Genomic DNA, 19,877 nt, shown 5'->3' on the forward strand with positions numbered 1-19,877 from the left:
CATATAACATGTAAAATTACAAATGCATAATTGACAATGTAATATATAAGCAAGTAGACAAATGCCATGATACAGAAGAGAATTATTAAATAAAGCACTGACATTGTTTGATACAGTGAAAAAACACTGCAATTTGACTTTTAAAATTTGAAGCTATTTACGTTTATCTACTGATCAATATGATCAGCTGAATTTAATGGAAAAAAAAATCCAAGACCAGCAGTTCCTCACATTTGAGTACTACTCGGATTGGCAGCCTTCACTTTTCCGGAGTCTGTGCAAAAACAACACAAAAATAGAGTGGAAGGGTCATTTTCAGTCATAGGGTTAATAGCAGCTGTGAGCAGGTGGTTGCTACACTTAGGCCTTCTCTATATACGCAGTGTCCAGAAAGTCACTTACAGGTTAGTCTTTGGTGACTAACCTGCCTTGCAAAGGCTGGCATACCTAACCAGGTCTTTAATCTGTTTTCATCTTAAAGGCTTGTTTATTCCCTATTATCAATTCAATAAAGGGAGGCTGCCTTGAAAGAGCAGTATTAACAGCTCGTATTAGCTCCAACATCCCAAGCTGCTTTCACTGCAATGCTATCCAGTTATAAACGTTTCTCAAAAAAAACAAAACAAAACAAAAAAGAAACCCCCTAAAACTCTAAATTAACAAAAATCAAAGAAACAACTTAAAACATGGGGTTTGCCATCCATCTCAATGGAGCAAGACGTCCTCAAATGACGCTTTCCCACACTCCATAAGGCTCAGACATAGGACACAACAGTCCTATTTCCCTCCCCTGGCCATGTGCAAACAGGATTATGGAAGAACCCCACCCACTGGGGAAGGAGCAGATGAGGTGTCTTGGTATTTAAGTAATTGGCTAACATTTTAAACTTCCAGGATAGGGCACTTCACAGGTGAGTCCAGAAGGACACAGAAAGGCAGGATTACAAGCCAGGCCTTCCTGCTTCTTAGCTGGGCCACACTCTGTCCACATATTTGGTTTTTCAGAAACCCAGGCTGGCAACCCTACTTAAAGGTTCAAAATAATACTGTGATCATCATTACATGGATATAACATTACTCTCTGAACACAATATTTAAATTCCTTACAAAAAAAAAAAAAGAAAGAAAAGAAGAGGACAACATTGTAAACAAGTGGACAAGCACTGTACTCAAAGAATTTAATTTTGTTTCTTTGTCTTCCTTGGAGGGTTAAAGGCCCCAAGTAGTTCAATGGCTAGCTTTTCTCATTATCCCAATGACACCAAGTGCTAGGACTGGATGGAATCTAAAAGGAAGAGTTTTTAAAAATCCTTCCAGGCATTGAGAAGTACAGCCAGAGTGAATCATCTTGTTGTGATGATCTTGGAATTTGGAATGATATTGTGTGATGTGGCAGGCAGCAATAGTGGGAACTTGAAAACTGCTGCACTGTGCATTTCAAGCAACAAAGTCTGAAAAGTGCCAGGGCAATTTCTTCACAGTATTTCACATGCAAAGGGGAAAGGAAAAAGGGGAGAAGAAGCCCCATGCTGTTTTAAGGCAGGGAAGGAGGCAAACTGGTCCACCATCCTCAGATTTTGAGTTCCAATCTCCAATGCTAGGGACCTCTTCTTGTGCTCTCCTTGTAAGTGGCTCACTCTGGATCCAGAAAAGCCTGTGCCTCAAACAGCAGATACTTGTTCATCTTCTGCAAACACAACCAGGAAATAAATAAGTAAATAAAATCAGTGTGAAAGCAAGTCATTTCTTATGCTATACAGAAAATATTTACTGATGTGCTAAATGAAAACACTACAACTCTTCTTTTTAGTATAGCTTACTTAAACTTTCATTTTTTTCTAGGCGATGACTGACAATAATACTTTTAAAAGTTATTTTTTAAAAAAGTATCATACATATCTTTAAATATATATATATAATACAGGTCATCTGATCCATGATTACTGACTGGTCTCTGTTCACTTGGGGCAACAGAGGAAAGAGAGTCAGGAATACAAGCAGGAAATGGAAGTATGGACAAATGCCTCCATGAACAACTATGTTCTTTGCCATGAGACAAGAACTTGATGCTGCCCAGCTACCGCTGTTTAATGTGATCAGAGATTCTATGAATGAATCATGATCAAAAGGGGAGAAGTACAAAACAGAATTCCAAATTCTCATGGACTCCAGACTTCCTGGATCCATGAAGTTTGGATGAATTCCTGAAACTGAGATAATCTATTTCTCTGAGATAATCTTTAAACATTAAAATAAAAAATATCCCCTTCAAGTCTTCTTAAAATCAAACAATAGTTTAGCTTCAGTAGTGAAAAATGTCACTCTTTTAAGAATTTTCTATATGGGCTCAAACTGCCAACAGCAACTTGAAAGATTAGGGGCAATGAATTTATGTTAACAGGATAGGAACAATTCAGAAAATGAGGGTAAGAATATTTGCACAACTTGAAGAATGTAATCAATGTCACTGAATGGTACACACAGAAATGGTTAGACTTATGTATGTTCTGCTGTATATATAGTTTCAATAATAAAATAATTTTTTAAAAAAAATATACAATATATAAAAGTATACCTTGTAAATTTACTGACATGGAGATTTTTAATAACGAACTCACTGAAAAAGTTATAAAACTTTTATATAGCATGTGTCATTTGAAAAATAATACATACTAATATACACAGGAAAAAGAAGTATAAAGGCTATATAAAAATATTAATAGTAGTTATCTGCAAGTATAAAGACTGTTGGCAATTTTCATTTATTGTGGCCTTTGTACCCCCACCTTCAGTGATTATTTGTTTAACAAAACATTTTAAACTAAAATATAAAAAAAAAGAGGTGGAGGACAAGATCTCCTGCCTTAGCCTCAATCCAGCATGGCAAGATAAATTGGTAGAAAGAAGGCAACAACTTAGTTAGACAATAGAGAAAGTATACTTCTTTATCAGTCTTTCATCTTTATCAGTCTTTGAAAAGTCCAAATACAACATTTCCACAGAAAAGCTTAAATACCCAAGTTTTACAACTTAAGATGTTTTCAGAAATTCTTGAAAACAGCATTGATGTGGGAGAATTTAATAATTTCCTTAAAATGGGGCCACAGAAGTACTTCAGTTCTCTTCAGAATTAGACAAGAAATTGAATCATGTACCAGTGACCCCATCTGGAATACTGTGTAATATTCCTTAACCCATTTAGGGAGGGGGATAACATTACACAAAGAAAGCAGTCAAAAGTTTAGAAGTCTGAACAGAGAATGTTTTTCACTCAAGTATGTGGTTAGAAACTCAGCTATGTACCAAATGAAAACAGTGTGAAGAAAACAGAAACACCTTGGAAAGGTTACTAAAGGTACCATAAATTTACACATCTATAAGAATGCATATATACCATCCTCCTCAGTGGAAAACCCTTGAGACTGATATGGGGCGAGGCGTGGGTCTGACTCATTTGGTTTATGCCACTGAGGTTTGTTCACAGGTCTGCTGCTTGTTGGATGCCCATGTGGCTGCTGCTGTACTGGGGAAGGCCCAGGCATTTCAGAGGATCGGGCAACCATCCGCGATCTCTGAAGGGCCACATTGTAGTCTGGAGGTTTCCTGGCTGGATGAGAATGTCCTTCTGGGAAGTCCGTGATAGGGATTCCAATGTAGCCTGGAGGGGTTGGTGGGGGCTCTCGATACCTGCCCTCCTTCCGTGCTATAGTAAAAACAATGGATACACCATTAAAAGTCTTGTGGGAGAAGAATATTTCATGCCACAAAGTTGTACTTGATAATTACTACACAGCACTTTAGATTTTAAACATCATGTAACAGCAAATGTGATTTTACGTGGTATGGAGAAGACGCAGGGGTATGTGGTAGGCAGGGAGATGGATGTTAACTAAACTTAAAAATTTACAATCTTGATTTCTTTGTGGTGAAATAATTGCTGGGACACACTACCGGACAGTCTAAGTACCCTTAACTTTAAATGGACTACTTCAAAACTTGTCTTCAACTATAAAATAGAAATAAGGTCAACATCCAACCCTTGAGCTTACTGAAAGGATTAAACCAAAGAAAGGACATAAAAAGTATCTAGTACCGTGCCTGGAACATATTAACTAGCTGCCATCGAGTCAATTCTGACTCATGGTGACCCCATAATGTGTCAGAGTGGAACTATGCTCCACAGGGCTTTCACCAGCTGATGTATCGGAAGGAGACGTCAGGGCTTTCTTCCAAGGAACCTCTGGGTAGACTTGAACTGCCAGCTTTTCAGTAAGCAGTCACACACACTGATTGTGTGTGCCTCCCAGGGACTGGAACACAATAGTGCTTGGTAAAAGTTCACTTTCTTCCTTTTCCTGACCCAGACACAAAGTAGGCTATTCCATCTTTGCTGGGCATTTACTCTTACCAGGCAGAGAATCAATTTCCTATCACTTTCAGGTATCTGGATCTCACTTTGGAAAATAATGAATTTTTAAAAATTTTGGAAAATAGTACAAAAGGCAAAAATGTAAACTTCAAAACTCAAACAGTAAGATACATATTTTTTTCTTAAAATCCTTTCACATTAATGTCCATGACCTGAAACCTGCAAATAAAGTGATCATTTTATTTTTCTTGAACTTTCTAGATTTAACTAGTGGGAAATAAAAAATACTGTTCTTTTATTTGTAATAAACATTCTGAACATAATTTGTTAAAAGATAGCGCTTTAAGAAAATTACAACCTAAGGATATACATTTACTGTTACCTCTTTACTCATCATAAAAAGATATTAAATTGGACATTCACCAATGAAGCTATATATAATCTATATATAATGTTTATACTTTTATATATAAAAGTCTTTACATATAATCCATTTATATAGTAATAAATAACACTCCTAAATCAAAATTAGACTAGATAATTTCCAGGCAAAACAATTATATAGTAAAAAAAATAATTTCCCTACAAATAAAAGTGAGCTCTGAAATTATTATATTCAAGAAATTTTCACTCTACATCCTATAATCAATTCTTACACTTCAATTATAGACACTGAATATACCATAGAAATAATATCCCCATTGGACTGAAGAACCAGGAGCGCTTCAGAAACAGCAGCAGCGAAGCAGTAGCATCTTTCCTGTACTTACGAGTTCACCATTCTAAGCACTGGTCTAAACGCTTTGCATAGATTTCCTTTAATCCTCACTATAATTCTACTATGTAGAAATTATTAAATTCATTTTACAGATAGAGAAACAGGCACAGTTTAGCACCTAGCTCAACATTACAAAATTAGTAACATGGCAAACAAGGGATGTAAATCCCAATCGACCTTATAAAAGCCCATGTTCTTAACTCATTACACAATCTACTAGCACTCTCTCATTTTACAGGGTACAAAGAGAATACATTTGTTTAGCATAGAAACAATCTGTCTGCATAACACAAATTAATGAAAAATTTTAAATATGCAAAGTGTTAACATTCTAAATCAAGAGATGCAAGTAGAATAATGCAATGTTTAAAATAGTTTCAATCAAACAAAAATTCTCCCTTTAAAAAGGGAGCATCTTCCTGACACATTTCATGACCCACAGGACATGTATCGTCCACTAACATTTTCTTCTTCTCAGGTTTCTTGGGAAGCTACTATCCCAGTTGGACTACATGCTACTGTCTGGCAATGACCTGTATAACTCTGTGAATCTGAAGAAACCAGCCTCACCCAGCCAATTCTAACACCAGAGTCCACTTTGTACATATGCATCCCACATAATTGTACTGAAATTCATATTACCTCAAAAAACTCTTTTTGCCTTAATTTCCTTGAAATCAAATCGATGGAAAGTATTTTTTAAAAAAAAAAACAAACAATGGACAAAACAAGGAAAAGAATCACAAACATAAATTTTACTTTTCAAATAAATTACACTAAAATCACAATTCAGATGTGACAAACACTCTGATTCCATTACTAAAAATACACGGCATCAACAAAAAAAATCAAAGTAAAAAATAATTCGGTTATGGAAGAGTTATAAATCGAAACTTGTTGTTGTTACATGCTGTCGAGTTGGACCTGACTCATAGCGACCCTTCCTTGGGTTTCTGAAGCAGTATCACTACAGAAGTAGATTGCCCAACTTTCCGAGGAGTGGCTGGTAGGTTTGAACCGCCAGCCTTCTGGTTATCAGTCAAGTGTCTTAGGCACTATACTACCAGAGCTCCTAAATCAAAATTAGACTAGAAAATTTCCATAATGACAATCTACTGATCCTGACAGCTATGATTTATTGAACGTTGACAATACTGTACATATGTACCTAACCACAAAACTTATACTCTTAACCATTATTCATTTCAAAATCCTAAATTTATTGTTAATTAGGAAGCCCTGTATACCAACACAGGCAACCCTGGGTAGCACAAATGGTTTGCACTTGACTATTAACCTAATGATTGGTGGTTTGAACCCATCCAGGGATGCTGTAGAAGCAGAAAGATCTGCTTCTGTGAAGATTACAGACTAGGAGACCCTATGGAGTTCTATTCTAACACATGTGATCACCATAATTCGGAACTAACTCGATGGCAAAAGGGTTTTTTTTTTTTTTTTTGCATTATTCATCAATGAGGAGTCCCTGAGTGATACAAACAGCTAACATGGTTTGCGTTCACCCAGAGATACCTTGGAAGAAAGGCCTGGGGATCTAATTCCAAAAAATCACACACTGAAAATCCGATACAGCATACTTGTACTCCGACACACACAAACAAACAAACTCACTGCCATTGAGTCAGATCCGACTCATAGCTACCCCTCCTTGGGTTTTCGAGGCAGTATCACTACAGAAGTAGATCACTCAATCTTCCTTCTGAGGAGTGGCTGGTGGGTTTGAACCACTAGCCTTCTGGTTAGCAATCAAATACCTTAGGCACTATGCTACCAAAGCTCCTAGACACACAGGGCCACTGGGAATTAAAAGAAAATCAATAGCAATTTTTTTTTTAAAAAAAATTACAACTATGAACAAAATGAAGAGAAGAATCACAAACATAAACTTTTCAAATAAATGAGGTTAAAATCACAGTCCAGATGTCACAAAGCACCCTAATTTTTAAACTTACCAATAAGACCTTTTGTGGTACTTGATGCCACAGCTATGTGAGCAGGCATGGGGACTGGTTTGGTTTCTTCTGTGGTCACAGATGCCATGCTAGTGCTTTCAGCTTCAATGGAAACATCTTTCCCACCCCTTCGCTTTATTGTGCCTGTATCACCTTCAGAGTCTTCTCCCCAGTAACCAGTGGAAGACGCCCAGCTTGCTCGCGATTGGGCTTGTTCAAGACACTCTCTACTTTGATTTTGCCTATTATACTTTGTGCTATGATCAGAAAACATAATTTGGTCCATATGGCTGCTTGAGGCCCATAAACCTGCAGGATCCCCTGAATAATCAAAGTGAGTATGCCCAAATGGAAGCGTTTCCCAGCTCCTCTGGTGCTGGATGGTTTGTATGTTATCGTGGGAACCACTTGAGCATGAAGTCCAGCTCCCACGGCCGCTGTCGGCAGCATCAAGTGAAGCGCGATCACCCTGATCTTGAGAAAGTTCTTCTGTGCTTGGAGAAGAAATGACTGTAGCTGTGGCATATAAACCCCGACTCTCAGACACTGGTGCACAGGACCTAAATTGTCAACAGAAATGAAAAAGAAAAAAAAACACTGTTAACTAAAACCTATGACATAACAACCCCCGCCTCACCCCCTACCCCAAAAGTGTGTTTCTTTCATCCTAGGAAGAAAATGAAAGTGCCACTGAGTTGTATTATGCTGGCCTGGTCTGTCATGTCCAGTTTCTCAACTTGTCATCACCATAAAATAAGATGAGAAAGAACAACTTGATTGTAATAAAGGAATGTGTTCCTTACAAGGTTAAGGATGGCTCAACATAATCAGATTATTTCAGGAAGGCAGGTCATATCAAGGAACTGGGATAAATCCTAATGTCACCCTCTGCTTTCAACACAGCACAACTGTGATTCCATGAAGAACATGTCTAATTGAATAGCAGTCTGCACAACAAATACAGGACTAGAACTTAATAATCTACAAATCATGAACATTAAAATTGGGATGGGAGAATATTTCTTAGGCATTATGTAAAGTAGAAATATTCATCCAGAACAATAAACTCAGTTATAAAAAAAAGCTGGAAGCAGGATATAAAAGAACATTAAAGAAAAGCCTCCTACCCTAGGCTATATTGATCAGGTTCAATCATGGTCCGCCTTTCCATCCTGCCCACACCTAGGCTGGCTTCCACAATGCTGACAGAATGCCTCTGGTGCCTATCATCATGCAGCGAAACTGGCACCGAGTCAAAGGACGAATTGCTGACAATACTGGATCGTGACGAAATCTCACTGTGACCAGAATCTGAAAAATTATCCACAGTACCACTAGGAGCCAAAGTATAGCCTGCATGGGAAATACAACCATAATAATTACATAAAAATAGTAACTATCAAATAAAAGCAAAAATAAAACGCAGGCAAAGTAGGGGGAAAAACCCAAAACATTCTACTTGTAGAGATCAGGCAACAAAGAGATAAAGTAAATTTTTACTCTAATGAAGCTTAAATTGCTTACTGAAAGTTTAGAGAGGAAAAAAGAAAACATTGTTACATGAGTTAGGAAATGATATAGAAATCACAGCACTACTAGACTACTTTTAGTTCCCTTAGCTATAGGTTAGATTACTATTTGTCTATCTAAAACAAACTATGATGATTAACTATGAGATTTAAAAGCATGTTTGATTTTTTTTCAGAGTGCAAAGTTAGTAATCTTGTTTTCAATTTTTATACAATTTTAGTATTATTTCATTTTAATACAGAATAGTATCTGTATTATACTTAGAATTCTAAGTGGACATATAAACAAAAAAATAAAAAATAAGAGTTTAAGAAGATATCATGTGAATTTTTTGCCATTTGGTTTTTTAAAATTAAATACTGTATTAGATGAATCTCATAAAAATCAGTTCTTCTGAAGGATGTAATGCACAAATCTTCATATTTTCCCCCAGACCATCACTATAAAATGTCTGAACAGATGTCCTTTGTTGCTAAAAGTAACTCTGAAATTCACAAAGAGCCCTGTCTTGACATTTTTAATGAAAAAACCCAAATCTTCTTTCTCAGTACCTTTTTTTTCTTTTTTACAACACTATTAAGGATCTCATATCCTATTTAAAATACTGTTTTTATATGATTACATGCAACAGAAATTTTACAATGTCACTTAACTAAAAACAAAAAAATCCAGAACACCTAAATGTTGCAAAAATACTCTCTAAATAGTACTTCTCCAACTTTTCAGTAAACTGTGTATTCCTGATTTATTTTTTAAAGTTTGCACAGGTCTTGATAAGATTTAATGTGTTCATCTCTGAAATATCTTTTTAAAAATCACACTGCAAGGTTGATAGATAAGAGTTAAAGTTTGCTTTAAAAGAGACAACAAAAACTGCTAAAAACAAAAAACACCTCTAGAAAAATAATCACTCATAAAGAACATTTGATATTTGGAGGAACTCTCCCATTTTCCTTAACTAATGAGATGATTCCTTTCTTTCCCACCCGTGTTTTTGGTTCTATAAACCCCACCTATCCCATAGGTCCGTGGTGCATTGTTATTCTTGTTACTGTTCTCACTTCCAAGAGAAGAGGAGGAACTGGTTAAGTCCAGCTGCCCGGAGCCAAAAGATCTCAGTTGACAGCCAATGCCACCTAACAACAGGATGAAAAAAGAATTTAGATATATCCATTTAACAAGGACAGTAGAGACTGATACCCACAGAAAACTCAAAAGATGTGTGAAATGTCTAAAAATTAAAGCACCAAAAGGCATTTGCTGCCTCAAATAAAACAATTAGCCTTCTTGGCCTTCTTTTGGGGAAAACTAATTCTTAGCCATTTATTACTGGCTTACACCTTGTCAATTAAAAGGTAGGAGAAGAAAATGGTGACATGTTACGTGGTGGAAAATGATCATCAACATGAGGAGAGTTTGCTTGAAATTTAGTTTATTTAAAAACAAAACAAGATAGCAACAGAAAAAGCAATCAAGACCTGTGTTAATGCAATGAAAAAATAAATCAGGAAGGTATTAGTTTATCTTATGTTTTTAAAATCCTCTTCTCTATAATGTTATATAATCTTAGTTAGAATAAGCTTTAATATCAAAAGGATACTTTTCACACTTAAGTACAATAAAGACAAATGTATTTATAAAGAGGGCTATGCAGTTATAAATTTAATACTATTTACTGTAGATTTATTATTTAAAAATAAAAACTCTAATTCTTCCAAATTTATAATCTGAGGGAAAAGAATCCACTGCATATTATGACATTATTTAAATGAATATAATATTAGAAATTATGAAGCATATAAATGTAGTTTATTATACCTGAAATGTATAATTGCAACAAAGAAGAAAATAAGTAAGGAAATAAATAATTCTACCTTTCCTTGGAGAACTCTGTGGAGAAGTAGGAGGAGAAGAAAGCTGTGAGGATGCATTTGATATTGTATCTTCTGCTTGTTTCTTGTGACGTTCCAAACTTCCTTCCTCAGACAAAGAAAGAATTTTCTTTAAAGCTTGCGGTGAATTTATGCCTGAAAGGAAAGTAAACAACTTAAATATGTGTTTTTAAGACTGAAAAGGAAGTGGCATTACTTACTGGAAAAAAAAAAAAAAAAATTGTGCTAATAATTCTGAATGTACATTTACTTTAAAAAGTGAAAAATGTTATTTAACTGAACTGGTTCATTTATTTCAGAAAATCTCACAGTGGGGTTATAAAACAAGAGTATGCTAAAGGTGCAAAAAAAAATCATGATTCATGTGTGCTATTGATGTATTGTAGGGTTTAATATTACATCAAGATTCAACCTATTTACAATTTAAATGCTCTGTGTACTCTTCATGTTATAAACAGTAAAGTTACAGAATGCATGAAAAGATCTAACAAAGATCTAACAAAGTCCCACAAATAGATGGCTACTAATATTTTTTATTAGGATTCTAAATCCTAAAGTAGTCACCTTCTTCACTCAACAGTATGTTAAGGGACAAAGAAGAAAGAAAGAAAGACAACTCGAAAAGATTTGAATCTTGAATAAAAGTGACACCAAAAAACCAAACCAAACCCACTGCCATTAAGTCAATTCCAACTCAGTAACCCCCACTGGGTTTCTGAGGTGATAAATCTTTACGGAAACAGCTTGCCCAGTTTTCCTTCCGTGGAGTAGCTGGTGGGTTGGAACCACCAACCTTCTTCTGGTTAGTAGTCAAATGCCTTAGGCACTGGGCCATCACAGCTAAGATTTATTAATAGGACTCAACAGGTATTTGGGTATTGTTGGATATATTAGCCCAGGGAAGAGAGAATGACAAGAGAAAAGTAAAAGGCCAAAAGTTAACTGGAATTAGTCAGACAAGTGAATCAGAGAGCTTTAAGGAATTCCATGTAGGTGGTGCAGTGATTAAAGTGTTCAGCTATTAACCAAGTAGATCAGTAGTTTGAATCTATCAGTGGCTCTACAGGAGAAAGATGTGGCAATCTGCTTCTGTAAAGATTATGGCTTTGGTAGCCCTACAAGGCAGTTCTACTCTGTTCTATAGGGTCACTATGAGTTGGAACTGACTTGACAGCAACTTTTTTTTTCTTAATATTTGATCAAATAAATGAATAAAGGAGAGGGGCAAGAGGAGACCCATCAAGTATTATATCACAGAAACCATGGAAAAATGTTTTCAGAAGAAGGGAATGATCCAGGGCCAAATGTAAATCCAAATACGATAAGGATGGAGGAAAAAGGAGTACGTATGCCAATAAATGGTGACCCCTCCCCTGCAAAACTTTTTTTTCTGTCAGATACAAAGGAGTCAGTCATTCAGATCTTTACAAGTCTCTCATATTAGTAAGAAGCCTTATTTTGAACAACAAAGAGATATTTGAGAAGGTATTTTAGACTAAAATTAACTCAAACAAGGTAAGTTTTAAATGTTCACAGACTTAACAGAATTCATTATAAAGGAAGCAACAATTTACCAACATTTATTCTTTCATATCACTTCATGAAGTGAAATGATGATGTTACAGTACAAATATTTTTACAAACCATCTATAAAAGCAACACTTAATAACTTTTTAGATACTAACATAAACAGGATATATGAAAATATCTACAATCTTAAAGCAACATGATGAGGCATTTTCATTTGGAAAATTCCCAAGGCCAGCACTATACACAGATTTGAAAGGTGCTGTCTTTCAGACGATGTAGATAGAAGTGAAGGTGATATGGCTTAAAAGACTGTGCTAGATACTTCAAAAGTGGCTCTAGTGATAACAAACACTGATATAAAAAATACACAGTATTTGGAAACAAATGAACTAATTTATTTCATAAGTTAAGAGTGAGAAGAATAAATCTCAATATTTCTAAATTAATACTGTAAATAAAACCTGTGAAAGCTGGAATCTGTCTAAGGCAGAAATTCATCAGAAGGAAAACTCAAATATTTACTACTAAAACGAGCAATAGAAATGTGGTAAGACTGTATTCTGTCAAAGGCAGAAAACTTCTAAGACCTGGAAAAACAAGAAAGTCTTGTCAAGTTCCAGCTCTCATAGGTATCACTGTATTTTATATAATGTGATTTTTAGTATAATTGGAATCTAAATAATATCATAAGAAAACATGACTATTTAATCCACATTTCTAAAGGGCACATATTCAGATGGGCCTTAATATATTCTGAGAGATTAATTCTCTTTGGGAACATGGAGAGTAACTATATATTCATGCAACTCCTACATTTCGGCTTCTAGACTGTATTTAGCTAAAAGGAGGACTGATAATCTTCCATATAAGACATTCAGGCTAAAAGATGTGGTCGAAGAGAGGTGGCAGGGGATTTAGGAATATATGCATATTAAGAATGTAATGGATACAGAAACATGTAATTCAGTGGTTTGTGATAGGGGGAGCAATAAAAATATTTGAAAGTGAAAATGTGTCATATAAGTTCTTTTCTCACCTCTCCAAACTCAACAAACAGGACACCTTCTAACAATGAGGAGTATGCCAAGGATAGAGTTTTTAAGGGATATATTACATGACTTGCCTAACTCATAAGGATGGGTTTTCACTGGGCAGGAAGTAAATGTACTTTAGTTATCAACATACTGTCTTAGCTAAGTAAACTTTTACTATGAGTTTATTTTTTAAAAGTTTCTTTCCTTTTTTAACATTACTTCCTTTCATATATACATAGAATCAGTACACTTTATGGACAATTATCCTTAACATGTGGGAATTATTTGTATTTTCCCCCCAGGTATAGAATCAGTGATTCAAAAAATAAGAATTTACTGCTTGATAATGATTTGACTTAAAAATATTCTGCCTAAATTCCAGTACTTCACTGATCATGTCATGTTTATGGTAGTTAAGATTATGTGTCAACTTGGCTGGGCCCGGTTTTGAATGGCTGAGCAGCTGGATGTTCTTATTCCTCATGATGAGATTGGTAATCAACTCCATAGTGGAATCTACTGTGAGCACCTGGGTAGCTGCCTTAGGGATGTGGTCTGCTTGCAGTATATAAGATGACACTCTAAGAAAGGTCTCTGAGCTTTCTGGTATGCTTGAACCCTGTAAATAGCTGAGTTTTCGTTCAGCAGCCTGCCATGTTGCCTGCCAATCTTGGACTGTTTCTGGACTTGGACTAGTGGCGTGCTATGTTGCTTGGTAATTTTGGGACTATGCTATGTTACTTGTCAACCTTGAGTTTGTCAGCCTCAGCAGCCAGCAGCTGTCTGAGTAAGAGAAGGCTCTCTAGCTTCAGTGGACCAGGAGCAAGAGGCAGAGCTGAAGCCCAAGGCTGAGGGGTTTTTACCCATCCCCTAGAGCTGGCACTTTGAACGCAGACTTCTAGCCTTCTAAGCTGCAAGAGAATAAATACCTATTTGTTCAAGCCATCCACTTGTGGTATTCTCTGTTAGAGCACCACTAGATAACCAAAGCAAAGTGTAAGACAAAAGTAGTTTTAAGTTATGTGTATGTTGTTGTTGTCGTTATGTGCTGTTGAGTCAGACCTGACTCATAGCGACCCCTCCTTGGGTTTCCGAGGCAGTATCACTACGGAAGTAGATTGCTCCATCTTCCTTTCGAGGAGTGGCTGGTGGGTTTGAACCACCAGCCTTCTGGTTAGCAGTCAAGTGCCTTAGGCACTAAGCAACCAGAGCTCCCAAGTTATGTGTACATCCAAAGCAAATTCTGTACTCAGTAACAATTAAATTAATAAGAGCGTAACTCTCCTATTCTACCCCTTGCCCTGACAAATAAGCCAGACTGAATGAGATACTACTTATAAAAATAGTTTCTTCCATTAGCAAAAATAAAGTTAAACTTAATACAAACAAACAAAAAAACTATCATCATTGAGTCAATTCTGACTTATGGCACCCATGTGGTACAGAGTAGAACTGCCTCATAGGGTTTTCTTGGCTACAATCTTTAGGAAGCAGATTACTAGGCCTTTCCCCAATGGCACCGTTGGTTGAGTTTGAACCACCAATCTTTAGATTAGTAGTTGAGCACATATCATTTGCATCATCTAGGATCCTGGCCATTGAAGTTTTATTAAGAGTTAATAATCACAGGGAAATTAAAAAGTATTAAATGAATGTATCCAAAATAAGCATTCTTTTCCTAATCTGAAAACATGACAGTGTATAGCACCAGAAAGGGAAATGAATTTAATCACTTACCAAAAGGTGGGAGATCCTTTACAGGTACTTTTTTTCGTGAAGGATAAAGAGAAACAGCAGGAACCTGCAGTCCTTGGTTGATTTTATGTGGCGGCTGTTGCTGTTGCTGTGGCTGTGGCTGGAGTTGTGCTTTCTGTTGCGACCCTGCCCTTGGAGCCACTGGGGAGGTCTCAGATTTGACAGGCTTTTTGTCGCCAGGATTTTTAGGCACTGATAGTTGTTTGGTTTCAAAATAGAACAAGAAATTCAAGGTGTTAGTAGCTATGAACAGGATAATTTTAGAACTGTGTAAGCGTTTTCTGTAATTAGTATACTAAAATATGTATCATTTTTCCTGCTGCCTGTATAAAGGATGAAAACCAAAACCAAACTCACTGCCGTTGAGTTGATTCTGACTCATAGTAATCTCTCCTTGGGTTTCTGAGGTGGTATCACTATGGAAATAAGATTGCCCAATCTTCCTTCTGAGGAGTGGCTGGTGGGTTTGAACCATTAGCCTTCTGGTTAGCAATCAAATGCCTTAGGCACTATGCCACCAGAGCTCCCGTATTAAAGGACAAGATGGCAAAAACAAAACAAAACAAAACAAACAAAAAAAAACCCAACCAACCTAGTCATAGAAAATATTAAAGGCATGGCATGACAATGATATTTATTTTATGAATTAGCTTCTCAAAAGATGATTATACTTTTAAATATTAAAAATATAACTAGAAGAATATAGATCAAGATGTATGTGCATTTATAGACATAATTAAAAAAACAGATTAATGATAAAAGCTCCAACAGGAACATCTTTAAGAATTATCTTTCTAAAATGGTGTTGAAAATTCCTTGACACAGATGAGCTAGGTTTTTATTTGCTACATGGTATTAACTGTGATCTTTTTACTATCAAAGTTTTCTCTGGGGTAGAATTTTCTGTATTAGTAATCCAATACTTCTTGAGATTTCTAAGTGTAAAATACAGTGGCAGATAGATAGCAAACAATTAACAGGACAATCAACTGCTACATGTGAGTATCTTAATATTAAAAAAACTCCATGACATCTATACTTCTGCCATTTTATCTATAAGGAAAGTAAGAAGAGAGCTAAAGTAACTTGTCTACAGTCACATTCTGGTAAGAAGAACAAGCAAGGCTGAACTCAGACCAATCTGAGGATATGCTCCAGAGGAAAAGCTTGTCACTGCAGCAAGCAGTGCTTTCATAGGGTCCTAATAAATTTAATAATCTGAATATTCTCAAATCATCTATCTAACGTACAAATTGTATAGATGGTATCTTTAAACTTTCCATAGAAGGTTCAAAAGTGTCATAAATGGAGAATGCCTCTGACTTTCAAGGACAGAAACCAGTAAAGAGAAAACTGCTCCAATTTTAGCCTAGCCAGATTTTTAAAGGATTAAAAGGTACATTTTGAGAGTGCCTTTGTGAGAAAACAAGAGACAGAAACGGAAGGAACCAAAGCAACAGCCATCCTAAATGAGGTGACAGTCTCATCCTCCCCATGTTGAGGGCCTGGCTTAGGACACTACTGCACAGTGTCCAATATCAGTGGCACTCAAGGCCAGGGAGACTAGTATGTCTCAGGACTACTGAACAGTTACTTTTTTCCCCTTTTTATTAAGCCCTGTTTTGTCACCACCTCATACCACTGCATATGGGAAGAATTTATATTCCAAAAGTTAGAATCTGCAGCCACCTTTAAAAAAAAAAACTCACATGTATTGGTCGCTGGCTCACACTGCAGTGATAATGTCTGAAGGCTCTCCTCATCCATTTCTAGCTCCAAGTTGGACAGGTATTGCTTCACTTTTCGTGCCATTTGGGCATCTTCATATAGCTTTTTGGCATTGAGAAAGGAACTACGACGTACCCGCTTTTTATGACCACCTGTCTGAGCAACATCTAGCACTGCTGCATTTGTACTACCCTGGCTGAGAGACCTAGAAGACGAAAAGGTAGATATGCAGCTCACTCTAGCATGGGATTACTTTACATACCTGAAACATGCCCAGATGTACATAAATATTCTATGTCCAAAATGTCACATCCCTCATTTAGTAAGTAAACTGTTACAAAAGAATATGGAGTAATACAGATTTTTTTTTTTCAGTTAAAAATAATTATACATACATATACCCACTCCTCATTTACTGACATGGTTAGGTTCCAAAGACCAGGTCATTATGCAAAAATATAAGATGACATCAGATCACAAAATGGAGGATGACCACAACATTAAATAGCTGCCAAATCACATCACCACACAACTGCCAAATTTAATTATTACAAAGCTGCCAAATTACATCCTTATGTAACTGTCAAACCACTGAGAATCATAGCCCAGCCAAGATGACACAAAATGTTAACTACCATGGCCAGCATTATTTGTGCCTTACAGCTTGGCATTTATTATTGCCAGACATACATTGTTATTGCACAGAATAAAAGATTTTTTTTTTTACTACGATAAATAGAAAATATCAGGTAACAAGAGAGCATGTATGTGAGGAGTAGGTGTGTATGTATGTTTGGCACCTGTTCTATTCCAACTAGAGAATTGTACTTTTGGTATCTATGGAGCATTCAAGGCAATCCTCTCAGAGAAGCCAGAAAATAATAACAATCATGCAAGAATACAGAGCTACAATCATTCAGATTCACAACAATAAGTTTACTTCTAAAAGGAATATTTTATAGAGATTTAAATAAAATAGCCATAATGTTCACAATTGTTTTCTTAGTCTTTGGATTGAATGCGGTAAGTTTTTAAGTAATATAGTAAATCTGTTAATAAAATGGTCATGCAAATGTAAACATACATGTATGGAAACTATTTAGCACATGAGTTGTTAGGAATTATTTTTAAAAGGATTGGTTTACAGAATGAAAACAGTAGTTAGTTGAGCTGTAAAAAAAATTAGTTTTAACACCTGGGGGTACCTTTTTTACATATTTACTTCTCAAGTATCTGTGCAATACTACTTTAATTGCACAATTTTCTCTCCTAGTATTTGCCTTCCCACCTCCACTTTAGGCTTTTCCCATTTTAAAAAAATACAAATTACATTAAAATACATCTTTCTGAAAGCTCAGAAATATGCCTGGCCTGTAGTTCCCCAGAACAATCATCAGTCATTTCACAGCTCTCATGGATCCTGACCTCAAAAGCAAAAGCCCCCACAGATTAAAATTGAAGTCAGTTTGCCATCTGAAATTCTGCTAGAGCAAGAGGGTTAAGAAAAAAAAAAAAAAAGCAAAAATGCAAAGCATCAGAAAATATAGCAGGTCAGAAAGCAATGCAATGAGCAGAGTAAGAATTGTGTGTGGGTAGGTAAGATCTCCACCACTTACCCCAAACTCCTCCACTTCTTCTTCCTGTAAGTGAGAGCCATGGAGATTGAAGCATGGGTATAGAAAGAGAGACAGACAGATCACAAGCTCAGAAAGAAAAGACTAGACTTCCTGGATAAGCAGTATTAGAGGCCCCCAGACATAATCTGCATAATCACCTCTCACACACAACTGTACCTGAAATATTTTTCTGGCTCAAAAGGAAAATATGTTTTAATTTTTTGTTCTAAAAGAAAACCAAGCCCTTTTCTCTCTCTACTGAATCAATCTTTTTTTTCCTACACTAATGGCTAAATCCAGTGGACAGTGAGTTTTATTTTCATTCACACTACCTAGTTTGAGTTTTAGCTCTCAAAGTCAATTTTCTACAAAAAAAAATAAGAAATGATAAATAATTGTAACCCACCAGCCACTCCTCGGAAGGAAGGTTGGGCAATCCTACTTCCGTAGTGATACTGCCTCGGAAACCCAAGGAGGGGTCGCTATGAGTCGGGGCCGACTCGACGGCAAACAACAACAACAACAACAACAATGTTAAATTGGGAGCTCTGGTAGTGTAGTGCCTAAGGCACTTGACTACTAACCAGAAGGCTGGCGGTTCAAACGCACCAGCCACTCCTCAGAAGGAATGTTGGACAATCTACCTCCGTAGTGATACTGCCTTGGAAATCCAAGGAGGGGTCGCTATGAGTTGGGTCTGACTTGACGGCACGTAACACCACAACAAAGTTAACTTACAAAATTTTGAAGATAAACTGCTTCCACTGCTAGTCAAAAGGACACTTGATGCAGATCTTTTTCTAATGTCTTATCATTAGAGTTCCATGGAGATTCTCAGCATGTACTAATGTAATATCTGCCATGTTACAAATATAAATATTCAAATGTTCCTCCTAATTCGTTAACAATCACTAACTCTACCATCCCTAATGCCAAGATGCTACTGCAGATGACAGACTCACCGAGTCCTGAACATGAGGGCAGGGTCCATGTTGACTGAAGCCATTCGGCCAACATGACGAATTTCTTTTGCAATCATCCTTAACTTCTCAAAATTGACCAGCCCATCTACTTTTGAATCATTTCCTGCAATTGGCAAAAAATAAAAAGAAAATCACAATGACATTCATTCTATGCTCCCACATGTGAAGGTAAAAAACCTCCATATTTACCTTCATGAAGGAATGTGAGATCCTTCTTAATAACTGGGAATAGCGGGATTATGGGAGGTTGTAAATTTTGACTATTAAGAACATTACGATACTTTGCCATGTTTCTGGAAGGATCAAACAGGTCTTGGAGATCTTGAAACAGTTTTTCATATTTATTGGGAAGTTTTTCCCAGGTGGTTCGCAGTCTTGCCACTGGTGCCAGGTTTAGGCCACTGAGAGGAAAGAAAGAAAAGTTGTAGAAAATTAAATGATCCATCCTTATGAAATGAAGGAAGTAAAGTAGTGTTATTTATAAATATGTAACACCTCTGTGTATATGCTTTATATATAGTTTATAGAAAGATAAGAAACAATTACTGATAACCCTAGTAATGAGAATGAAGGACAGAAGCAGTAGTGAGAACCATGAGGTTTTATTCTTTTTCCCTTTATACTCTCCTGATCCACATAAGCAAAACCAGTAGAATGTAAATATCACGAGGGTATGATTTTTCTGCTTT

At 36.3% G+C, this 19,877-nt stretch overlaps 1 protein-coding gene across 1 annotated transcript in view; it reads right to left on the reverse strand.

Moving 5' to 3' along the window:
* Nucleotides 1-1,661: 1,661 nt before the first annotated feature.
* RAPGEF2 (Rap guanine nucleotide exchange factor 2) overlaps nt 1,662-19,877 on the reverse strand; it is a 412,763-nt gene continuing 394,547 nt past the window's right edge. Inside the window, exons 21-31 of the mRNA XM_042782406.1 lie at nt 19,378-19,589; nt 19,168-19,291; nt 18,206-18,229; nt 16,571-16,794; nt 14,844-15,053; nt 10,525-10,677; nt 9,712-9,786; nt 8,248-8,473; nt 7,121-7,680; nt 3,395-3,703; nt 1,662-1,687 (exon numbers count right to left, since the gene is read on the reverse strand). Coding sequence (XP_042638340.1) covers nt 1,662-1,687; nt 3,395-3,703; nt 7,121-7,680; nt 8,248-8,473; nt 9,712-9,786; nt 10,525-10,677; nt 14,844-15,053; nt 16,571-16,794; nt 18,206-18,229; nt 19,168-19,291; nt 19,378-19,589 — 2,143 coding nt within the window. The remainder of the gene's footprint in view (nt 1,688-3,394; nt 3,704-7,120; nt 7,681-8,247; nt 8,474-9,711; nt 9,787-10,524; nt 10,678-14,843; nt 15,054-16,570; nt 16,795-18,205; nt 18,230-19,167; nt 19,292-19,377; nt 19,590-19,877) is intronic.

The sequence above is a fragment of the Orycteropus afer genome, unplaced genomic scaffold, assembly GCF_000298275.1.
Source record: "Orycteropus afer afer isolate SDZICR_OR568_19922 unplaced genomic scaffold, OryAfe1.0 scaffold00305, whole genome shotgun sequence".
In the NCBI taxonomy this organism is placed as follows: Eukaryota; Metazoa; Chordata; class Mammalia; order Tubulidentata; family Orycteropodidae; genus Orycteropus; species Orycteropus afer.